This window comes from Hirundo rustica, chromosome 10 (assembly GCF_015227805.2).
Source record: "Hirundo rustica isolate bHirRus1 chromosome 10, bHirRus1.pri.v3, whole genome shotgun sequence".
NCBI classification, from domain to species: Eukaryota; Metazoa; Chordata; class Aves; order Passeriformes; family Hirundinidae; genus Hirundo; species Hirundo rustica.
The window spans coordinates 10,687,906-10,699,985 of record NC_053459.1 but is presented as its reverse complement, the minus strand read 5'-3'; the positions used below and the strand labels follow the sequence as shown (position 1 = coordinate 10,699,985).

The 12,080-nt window shown below is 36.5% G+C and overlaps 1 protein-coding gene across 1 annotated transcript in view; it reads left to right on the top strand.

The window, feature by feature from the left end:
- The window catches only part of DNER (delta/notch like EGF repeat containing), a 114,153-nt gene that overhangs the window by 58,390 nt on the left and 43,683 nt on the right, over positions 1-12,080 (top strand). The window contains exon 4 of the mRNA XM_040074686.1: positions 1,975-2,141. Within this exon, the coding sequence (XP_039930620.1) occupies positions 1,975-2,141 (167 nt within the window). The remainder of the gene's footprint in view (positions 1-1,974; positions 2,142-12,080) is intronic.

Below are 12,080 nucleotides of genomic sequence, written 5' to 3'. Positions count from 1 at the left end.
TGAAATCTTGTGTATGTCCTAAAAAACATGTTTCTCAAAAAAATTGAATTTATTATGTTATTCATTTTTCAAAACCATGCTTTTTGGATCAAATACTTGTTTTGTTACATTTAAATAACAGAACCCAACTTTTTAGAAAGATCTGATTCTGTCAGCTGGGATGAGGCATTTTCTTATTGGAAATTTTATTAAAAAAGAAAAATCTGCCAACGTAGTTCTCTGGCTCACAGCTTTGCTGCAATTTTAGACTTGCATTTCCCCAAAATAGCCTACTTTTCTCATACTGTCATCTTATCTTTCAGAATCCCATGTTTCTGTTAAAAAAGGCCATGCTCACAGGAAAAAAACCAAAGTGATGCAAGCAGACAAGCTGCAGAGGGTTCGGAGCAGTAACTGTTAAACGTGGGGGCTGTCCCACCCTTCCCACAGGGCTTTGAATTGTGCTCATTCATGAGCCTGAAGCCTAAGCCAGGAAGAGATCTGGGAGTGTGGATGCCCTGGCTGGCTGGAATCTGAAAGCAAACAAGTGTCTTTTCTTGGAATTAGGAAAAAGCCGGCATTTGTGGATTCTAAAGTTGTATTTAAGAGCCTTGGTGGAGAAACCCCGTTTTAAAGGAGGTTGCAGAGTACACAGTCAGTTTTGATAATTTACGTATTTGGTAGAGTTTTATACCTGGGTAGATTAGTGCAAGTCAAGATCGATTTTTATTTCATTTCATTTGCCCTCTTAAAGGCCCAAGTAACTTACCTGACTCAATGGCTATCTGTGAAAGGAAAATAATTTCAGTTTAATCAGTTGATTTTGCTTTGATTGACACATGAGACCTAAACTATGAAACTAGTTGCTATCCTCTTCTAAAAGTGAGACAGTCAGTTTGAGGAATAGCAATTGGGGTTTTTCTTAAAGAGGGAGCAGATACTGTAAAAATTTTGCTTGTTATGATGCCTAGTTGCAACATTTTTTCAACTTCTGTCAAGCATGATTACAAAACTTGCTTTTCTCGTTTTGAATCAAATGACAAGTGATCAGGGATAAACTGCCTTGTGTTTTTAGCAGGACTGAACATTTTCAGTACAGGAAATTTTGGAACCGAGCTTCACCTCTAGATATTTGGAGGTCTGTTTTCAGCAGGAGAGAATGATCAGTTTTTAGCAGTTGGATGTAGTTGTGTTTGTATTTCTGGAGGATTGTTCAAACTCATAGGAATTTCCTTCATAGGAAATTAATGCAAATACTTGGGACCTTACGAGAAATATGACAGATTTTTATTGTTTCTATACGGAGATGAGTAAAGGAAAAAAGTGCCCTGGGAGTACAAAGACTGGCATAGTTTAGCTCCCTAATGGAGCCGACAGTGTGGATGCAGTAGTAGACTTGATATCCAATCTGTCAATATTCAGGAAGGCACCATGGGCTCAGTGACCTTGGGAGCATTACGTGACTCATTTGATTTAGAAGAATAAACTGTCCTGAATCTTCGATCTGGTTTGTCAAACAAATGAGGATTTCTACCAGGATCTGTCTCCCGGTATTGAGCGAACATTGAATGTTCTTCAGTAAACAACAGGGCTGGATGTACTTCAGCTGCAGAAAATGATGGCACTGTAGGATGGAGGTACTACTCAAAAAGGCATAAATACAAAGACTGAATAAGGATACTTTATAAGGATATACTTTACTAATACATGATATTTATCATAAACTTTCCTGGGCATTAAGATGGTGACCCTCAAGTATTGGAAACTGGGACTCTGTATGATTTAATCTGCTTAATCTTAAAACATCTGCTAAATCTTAAAACAGAAGCATTTTTAAGTTTTGTGGACATGCTAAAGATATTCAGGATTTTTCCTAATTCCATACTTGCTAGATTTAAGTTTCCCATCTTTGTAAAGGTTCAGTTCTATAGTGATGTATTTCCCAATTACCCTGATTTCCCTCAGTGTAAATACTCTCATAATTTCTTTTCTTAGAATAAGGCAAGATGCTACTGCTTCTCTCATCCTGCTATGGAAAGTCACAAGCACCGGATTTAAACAGTGTTCACTTATTGATGGCAGAAGCGTCACTCTTCTCCAGGCACTGGGTGGACTTGTGCTTTCTGAAGAAATGCTTGCATTAGGGAACAACTACTTTATTGGTGAGTAACACGCTGACTCTCTGTCCATCACCTCTAGGTGACAGCTGATGGTTTACTTAGCATTTAGAGGAACAAAGGACTAATTCCTTTAAGTGCTGAGAGATCCTGATGGGATATTGGGACCATGTTTCAGACATTGGTTCGTTCAAACTAGATAAGAGCGACACTAAATTCTTCCACAGTTGGCACCATTCACTTTAAAATCTCCAGGTCATTTTTGTCTGATACTTTGAAATGATGCAAGTTATTTTATGTGTTTTATTTTAATAAGCTTTTGGCAAATGCTGCAGTATATAATTGAATGCTTGAGGTGTTTCTTTGTCGGGTAATGTGTCATGGGTTGCTTTGTGAAGAAGCTTAAGCCTGTAGACAGTAAAACTGTAAAAAATATATTACAAGATCAGATTTCCGATTATATTTTAACAGTGCTTAATTGCACTACTTTTTTGTCTTCTAGTATTCTTTCTGTGAATATGGAACCTTAGAAATATACTATTTGTTTCTCTGAGCAATTAAATGTTAAGCATCTTTATGGAAGGAGTATAATGAAAATAGCCTGCTATATTATTTTTAAGGGTATGGGAAATAACACAGATTTAATGCTATATATATACATAGACACAATATACTTAATTAAATTGAGATTTCTGGGCAGATGCTTTATTATGCCAATGACATGAAACCAAAGTCATTGTAATAACAACACTTAATTGTTATCTGCTTGAAATATTGTATATTTTTAAAGGAACTGTAAGCTGCCACAATCGTTATTTGAAAACTTACCATGCTAATAAATGCAAAATTAAATACATTCTGATGTAGAAACACTGGGAAAAATTCCAAGTTTGTAGCTACTACAGAAAATTCCCAAATGCAGAAGTAGTACCTTGTTCTCTCCTTTTTCAGCTATTGCTTTCCAAAGATACTTCTTGAAGGTTGTTAGTTGAATAATTTAATTCTTATCATCTGTGGTTTCTTTTAGGGATGTTTATTTCCTTCAAATAATTTTCCACTTTCTTTCTTTTAATATTATTATTCCTTCTAAGATACTTAATTTTAGGCTTTTTATCCCTTTTAATCTTATTTTGGATTTAATTTATCAGAGTTAAAGCCATCCCCTCGTGTCTCTGGAATAAATTTTTGCATTTGCTTTTTGGTAGTTAATGTATGATAAAAGTATCCTGAAGACAGGATAATTGGTAGCTTTTATGCAGTGGTGAAAGTGCCTGAAGGCACAGCTTGGTCCAAGCTCTGAAGCAGAGGGCCCAAGGTGCTCTATGAAGGCTCCACTTGACTGTACAACCCATACAGCACAGACTATTAATTTAGATAACTCAAATATGTATTGTGTTACTCTTTCATAGTTTATCTTGTCCTACTCATCTCTATAGCAAATTTTTGTCACTGGGATTTTACTTTGAATTTTTTTATTGTGTGCCGGGTAAAATGAGGTGAAAATGTACCTTTACCTAGATGAATATAACATGAGGTTGAGTTTATAAAAATGGCTTATTTCATGCAGTACAAGTATTCTGAGACCTCTTGCTTTACTTCCATGTGGTTTTTGATACTTTCTTTTTAATGTCCTGATAGTGAAATTCATTGTAAATTTTTCCAGCTGCTGAAACTAAGGCATGAATTTTTTAGTTTAAGAAAGAGCCTCTGAATTTCCTTCTCAGTTGTATGGAAATATTCTGCTTACTTCCCATCATCAGTTTTTATCCAATGAAGTGTAAGTCTTGGGTGTAAAACTTAAATAGTACCTTAGTTATTTATCTTCACTCAACTGAAATCCATAATTCTGCCAAGGCTTATAGAAAAATAATTTGATCTTCAGATTTGATCCAGATGTATGGAAGAGGTCTGTCAATTTGACATGCCTTAAAAGTTTTTAATAATTTAGCTTTCAATAAGCCACTTGAATAAAGATTTTCTTATAGACAAATTTCCACAATTCTTGATAGGTATGAAAAGTTTATTCTAAGGTACGATAAGTTAGAGTGGGTGATTTTATATTAAAAAATATAATGTTGCCAGTGCTTTTATTGATGATATTTAAGCTAGAATGATAAGAGGAAGCCACAAAATGCTGTAGGCTTCTGTAAGCAGTCACACAGTAAGGCTGTGGACATTTTAATTGATACACTTACTTTATATGATTTCCTCCTTCTTCCACTTTTTTCTCTTTATTCAAATGTGATTTTAATGGTTTCTTCTCTTAATTGGTGATTTTTGTATAAGGCCATTTTTTTTTAATCTTGTAAAAAAAATCTAATTAGAACTTTTTTAATCTTGTAAAAAAATTCTAATTAGAACTTTTTTAATCTTGTAAAAAAATTCTAATTAGAACTGTAAGAGAAAAATGAGGAAGATCTGAGTGGTTTTTTTCGTTTGCATTTTTTTGTGTGTGTCTCTTTTTGATCTACATCCTTTCTGAGTAATTTCTCACTGTGTTCCTTCCAAGTTTTGTTACTCAGCAAGGTACTATAATTGCCTCTTGCAAATCTTTCTGAATAAGTTATTTATGTCAAAGATAAAACATTTTGGGAAATATTATTTGTTTTGTGTTACCTTGTGGTGACACAAGCTTAAAGTTGTTTATACAAGATTGAAAAGGCTCAGAAGTCAGCAATAATGCACTGATTTGCTGATCATGTGGCTCAGGGCACAGTGTTTAGAGGTTGGGAAGAATGGTGTTTCTGAGATCTAAAAATAGACCCTGTCAGCACAGAGCTCTTCACCCCAGAGACAGTACCTGCACTGTGTGAGAATGAAGGGGAGAGTGTAGCACAACTCACCCGAAAAGAGCACTCTGTGTTCTGTGATGGCGTTTGGAAAATGGCTGCTGCATCTGCAAACAGTCTCTTGCAGCGCGGGGATGGAGTGATGGTGCTGTGATTATGCAGCATGATTAAGTGCTTTAATTACAGCATTTACCCGGCCGTGGCTAGCAGAAGACTGGCTCGGACATTCCGTAACGTGCTCTTTCCATGCTTTGCTCAGAGGATTTTAAAAGTTTCTCTGTAAGGTTTGCTACTACACGTATGCCAGTCTTCTAAAATAATTTGTTATGTTTTATTAGTGTAACTCTTAGCCAGTGGGGAAGAAACCCCAATATGGTTCAGGTTTTGAAGTGAGAAAGTGAGTTGTGTGGATTAGGAGTAGGATGAAGCACATGGGCCATGCCAAGGTGCTGGTGCTTTCAGTGCCAGGTTACTGCTAGACAGAGGTGGTCACCAGGTGGTTGGTCTGTAGGACAAGCCAGGTGAGGGTTAGTCTCTGCTCCTGGTTTGCAGCAACAATGTTTCTTCTGAAACCAAGAGTTAAATAAAAGGTGTTTAATCAAGGGCATTTCTGAAAAGGAAAAGTTTTTAATATCATTTCAGTGGAGTGCTATGGGTGGGCATCAAGATTGGTGAAAGAAACAGTGAGAAAGGGAAGCAGGAGGGATTAAATAGTGGCTTTAAATAAGAGATGGAAATTAAAGGTTCAACATTAAAAACGTCGTTGAAGTAAAAGTCAGGCTTTCCATTAATTAGACTTCTAGATTCATACTCTTTGTCCCAATGTTCTCTGAAGTTAATGAGTGATTCCTGCATAAACTATATATGATATTTATAAAATGTCTCATCAGTATTTGTTTTATTTCTGGATCTTCATATATTCATGCTTGCAGTAACGGTACTAGACTAACATTTGAGAATGAGTTAACTGCAAAACTTTACGTTGTTAGAGTCACACACGTATTCTTCATTGCAATATATCTTGAAAAATTGAAATCAGATGAAATACATTTTACAAGTCTGCAAAAGTGAGATAAGAATTCCCTGATGCACCGTCAGTTGGTGGAGGAGTCTTTCAGAAGTTCTCATGAATGCTAATGGGTTACAGCTAAGGATCTCTGGGATGAGTTGAAAGTGCTGCTTGCTGTGTGTTTTGGGGGAAATCTAATCTACACAGCATTGTGCACTTCCCTCTTTCAGGGAATAATATACTGGATTTTGGAAAGTGTATATATTTTTCTATACAAGATTGTCATAAATGTAGAAGATTTACTGAATTGATTACATAATAGCCGTCTTGAGAAAAAACGATGCATTAACATTTTTCTTTAAAAAATAAAAAAGGCCTTTAAAGGACTTTGAAGGACATTCTCAGCTTGTATGGCATTTCCCACAAAAATCCTTTATGATTTGTTGCTTAGATCCCTTTAATCCAAGCAAGCTATCACACTCTGAGAACTGAAACATTAATTTTGAGAACATAGGGTGCTGTCAAAATAATGAAAAAACCCGACCCAATGTAGAATAAAATCATTTTTTTTTTTTTTTTAATGCTCACATTTTAGAAGTTTTACAGTGATTGTACACCATCTGCTTCTGCACGAGTCAGTTAATTTATCCCGGTGCTAAATTAATATACCTGTTTACTAAGGCAACAGATCTGTGCTTCAGGTGTATCCAAAGGTACACCTGTGGCTGGCAGACTTGCAGTCTAATTTCACACAGTTTCCAGTCTGCTTGGAGAACTGATACATATACACACCTGTGTGGCTGTACAGATAGCAGATCATATTTAATGGCCCAGTTAACCGCTAGGACACAAAATAACCATAGCTTCTTTTTAATGAATTTGGAGATTGAGTAATGATTCATGGAATCATCATATACTGAATTGGAAGGGGCCCATGAGGATCATCCAACTCCTGGCCCCTGCACAAGGCACCCCAAAAATCCCACTCTGTGCCTGAGAGTGTTATCCAAGCACTTCTTGAACTCTGTCAGCCTTGATGCTGTGCCCGCTGCCCTGGGGAGCCTGTTCCAGCGCCCAACTGCCCTCTGGATGATAAATCTTTTCCTAATATCCGACCTAAACCTCCCCTGACACATCTTCATACTATTTCCCTTTTCATACCAATGCAAAAGTGCATATGATTATATTATATATATATTATATCATAGTGTGTGTATATATATATATATAAAAAATATAAATATCATATTATATGATTATTGTGTAATTATTACTTAGTTTTAAGAAGTGTTTATTTGGAGGCTTTGGGCCTCCAATGTAGAAGGTGGAGGTGGTTGACTCTGTGTGCATGCAGCCTACTTCCTTTCTTTCTCCTAACAACATTAAAAAACACAATTATGTTTTCAGGTCTTTAGCATGTCTATTAGGATATTATTTCTGTTGAAAAAAGATCTTCTTCTTATCAGCTTTCATGATAAAATGCTGGAAAAATTGCTTTTCTGCCCCAGTGTGCCCAGAGCTGAAGCAGTAATGGTTGGAACTCTTTCAGAAAAATAGTAAAACAAACAGTTGGGCATTAGTATTTTGCCTCCATTTCCCCATAGATAATAAAATAGAAAAGTTTGTATAAAATTGTAAAAAAATGCTTTAAAATAGCTTGAAACTACTTGCTTTTAGATTTGTGCTTTATTTAGCACTTCCACGATGCTGCTTAAGCAGCTGCTTATAAGGAATGAAAGGTGCGGCTTAAAAAGCAGCTTTCATGAGATCTTGCTACATTAGCTTTTTAGCTTATTGTCTACTTATAAAATCAAAGGAAGACATTTATAAGCAAAATTGCTATTTCTCAGATAAGACCTTGCAGATAATAAGGTGGAAAGTTTAACATTTAATATGATTTAATATTTTTATCTGAACAGAAAATAAATCCTCCAACACAGCCTTTAAATTTTAATGCTTATTTTCATCACGGCAAACAAAAACTGATGTAGACCTGTCAGTTGACATTACTTGGCATGTCATCTGTTTTTCTCCAAGATGCCCAACCTTTTAGATCAATACAATATAATTAGCTGCTTTAAGCTATAATTATCAAGTGTTTCAAAAGTATTTCCTTAAATAAAATTGCTAGCTGCACAAACTCACTTGAAAATAGGTGCTCTAGCATCTTTGTGGTGAGATGAAGAGTACTGATGCCATTCAAATGCCAACACCTCTAAGGCAGCTTGTTTGAATTTCACGAAACTTTTTGATGCTTCGCTTAAAAAGGAAAATTAATGCTTGGCTTCTGAAGTACAAGATATCTGCTGCTTTTTAATAAGTGGGGGAGACATATGGTTCTATGTCAGGAAGGATAATATTTTCCAATCCAAAATGCTGTCCTGTCTTTCAAATGCAACAAAGTATTTTCTTTTCTAACTCTGCCCTGAGGGGTTGTTTATTCTTCTGTTGTTCTTTGATTTTTCAATAGGTCTCCCTGCAAGATCTCATCATGCATTAAGGAGTGGTCAACGCCAATACTAGTGCAGCTATATTGAATAAGCAAAATGAAACAGTGTAAAAATACTATGTGAAAAAATATACTATAGACAGATATTTTGAAACAAATTGGTATTTTCTAACTCTTTATCTGACAACAGGATTTCTGATTAGGAGGCAAATTGTATCTGGGGCTTTGAGATGTGTTTTGTGTTGGGCAGGCTGCTAAAACATTCACATATTTCTGTCTAAAGAAAGCAATTTACTGCATCCTGAAATTGTTTTCACTTAAGCAAAAAATTAAATAGGACAATTTTACTTCATAATAGGAGATGTGTGAATTGAATTCCCTGAAAGCCACGTGATCAAGCCACTCTAGCTTCACCCAGTTGCCACGTGCCAGCTGAGTGTGCGAGCTCCCAGCCCGTGGCATATTGCAGTCACTTGACTCAGCCCTCCTTCTCTGGAGCAGATGAAATCTCGGTGCCCCGCACACGCCGTGCTGGGAGTGTTCAGGCAGTGCTTGTGCCCAGCTGATGTGCAGAACCTCTGTCCGTGTGCGTGACTGCTCTCCTTTTGTGCAAGGCGGCCTCGCTGGGGGGAGTTGGTGACAACCGCTCCAGTTAGTGGGGTTCTCATTTGAACTGTGAAATTTGCCTGGAAGGGCCCTATTGTCCGCAGATTTGAGCATTGCGCTCAACTGAACATTTCCCTGGGGTTCTCTGGGCACAAGAGCTAACCTTGCAGAAAACGACCTTTTGGTAAACAATAGCAGCAGCAAAATGTGAACAGTGAGAAAAGCACAGTGAAGTGTTAATTTCAATGATTTCTTTTAAAAGATTGCTTCGTAAGGCAAAGAAATATAACATTCAGCTGAAATCCAAATAGTTCTGAAGAAAGCTGTTGGCCTATATAAGAAAGGGTATCCTTATAAATATGATAAAATAAATATCCCGTCCTTTAGGATCAAGTTGCATGTACCTCATCTCACATATAAGTAGATGTAAACATCAGACTAGTTACTATTTTCATATATTGTATTGTGTTTTAAGCTAGCTTTTAAATAATTTTTACTGTTTAGAGTAATCTTTAATTAATCAGTAAATTATTCAAAATTAATTTTTATTCACTATTGTTTCTAGCAAGTAACAATGGGAAATTATTTTTCTAGTCTGTCTGTGGAGTTTCATCTACTCAAATTTTTAATGTTTGGTGAAATACCTTTGGTATGTTTCTTTAATTTTAAGATTTCTCTTTCTTCAAATATGACTCTGTGATCAATTCACAATCAAGATATTTATTCTAAGTAGATCACATGGTTGTTTGCATGATAAGATTTTGGACAGACTGCTTAACCCGGTCTGTGGAATACCAGTGCATAACTGGTACATCGTGCAGTGTACCAGTGTGAGACACATTTTAATAATGCTTGTAAAATGCTTTGAGATCTTCAGCTAGTAGTGTAACATACTGTAATGTGTATTTAAAAGTAGGGTAGCCACTGATAGAGCCTCTCAGTTGAACCAGTCACTACAGATATATCCTAGCCAACCTTGCCATCCCAGCTTCTGGACTTCAGTGCTGTCCCAGCTACACCACTTGTATTCCACCACACTTAACTGCGTTTGCAAAGTGTGGAATCAAGGATTCTGCTGGTCTACATTTGGGCCCAAATAGTTCTCTGCCAGCTTGGAAACTTGGCTGAAATTCTGACAAATAAAGATATACTGGGAATTTGTGATACAGGAAATCTTTTAGAAGAATAGTCTTGTCACCGTTTGCTGGGCTTTCACCATTACTTTGGACCATAAGCAGCATCCTTGAAGCTGTGGGAGAAGGTCACACTTTAAGCTACTGCCACAGCTCCTTAATAAGCTGAATGCAAGTGGCTTTGTAAGAGTAATTGTACGCCTGCTAGCTGACTGTTTCATAATTCTATTCATGGGGTTTGGTCCAGTCAAGCTATTAAGTTGGATAATTGTTTAAGTAACAGTGAAATTTAAAAATTGACATTTGTTATAGAGGAAATTTAGTGGAACATGGGACTTTGCTATGCTAAGTGAATTCAACTGGTTTGCTCAGTTCATAAATACATTTTTATTACCAGTCCTGTGAAACTGAGCTCCAGCTTGGAGGGCAAGCTGTGTGCTGTTTCTTCCCAAAGTTTTGGTAATAATTTTCTGACACCCAGATTTTGCTTTCTCTTACACCAGTGTAACACTATCATTGTCAATCTGCCTCTGGTAGAACTGTAGTATTGTTACTGAGATGTAACTTGAGCAGCAGCATCTTACTTTTTAGTGGTTATGCCTGAGAAGATTGTTTGATTTTGGGAGCCCAGGCTGTCTTCATTGTTGGTAGCGAAGGCAGAAAGCACATCCACCTAAAAACTGACTGTGACTATGAATGCAATTTGGAGGAGACAATGAATGCCATGTTTTCAGTCTCCTCCCAAGAAAAAATCTTTAAATTGCTGTTTCATGTGAGCTTGTGAAAAATAAAATATTTGAAACAGTTCTTAAACTGATTCTCATTAGAATCTATATATATGTTCAAAAGAAGTATCTGACCAAGGCTTCTGTGAATGAAGCACAGTAAGCACAGTAAGCATGCTGATCTATATAGAATTTGGGAGATTTGTGCCACCTATAAATAGTGCTATTTGTGGACAAAGTAGCAATTTTGCTATTGCAGCTGTGTTTTTGTATCCCCAGATGCTATGTTGCCTAGCAGCATCGTTAGAGAGCGATCTCAGATGTTCTGTACAGCGCTGATGGCACTGATGTACTGCATCAAAGATTGCAAATGGCATTGATTACCTGCTTCTCACTTCTCATCTTCTTATGTACAATAATCATCCTGAGGCAAACTAGGAAAGCATTCCTGACCCATTTTTCATATTTTATAGCACAGAATTGGTGTCAGGTTCCTGAGGGGATTGGTAGGCCTTGATGACCCTGAGTATTAGTGTCATGGAAAGGGAAGTAAATGTATGTTCATCTGTAAATCAAAAGCAGGCCTCTAGTACTGCAACATGCAAAGATAAATTTTTAGAATTAAGGGCATCATGAGAACATCTTGTGCTTTTTCACTTGTTAGCTCTCTAAAATGAGTTGAACATGACTTGTATGAACAAGAGAAGGATTGAGCTTGCTTAGATTTGTTAGATGGAAAACTATTTGAGATTGTAATATGCGGTGCCATAACAGAGGGAAATTGGTTCATATAGTTAAAATAAGTTTCCAGCTTCATACTTTGATCCAAAAAGGCACTGGAGCATGGTGGTGATTAGTATAGACCTCTGTTTTCATAGTAATTTTCATAGTATTGAATGTTAGCTATATCACACGATTCATGGACATGATAAAATGGATAAAATTTGGACATCAAACATTTTAGGAGGAAGAACTGGAATTCAGGTATTCCTTTTTCTTTTTTGGTAGGTACTGTAATAAAAATATATTTTTCTTTCTTTCCTAGCTTCCTTTCTTTTACGTGTTTTGTGTGCAAAGTTCAATGGCCATAAAAAAAGAGGTTGAGCATACTGACCATTCTTTTTTAGCCTGCTGGATAACGTTTTTTCTTGTGGTGAGGGAGATGTCGTCAAACAGAAGATTCCTCTGGACTCTCTTACAGTTTAAGTTAATTCTATGACTTTCCATCATCTGTGGATGAACTATCAGATACACTTATGTAACTTCTATCCTG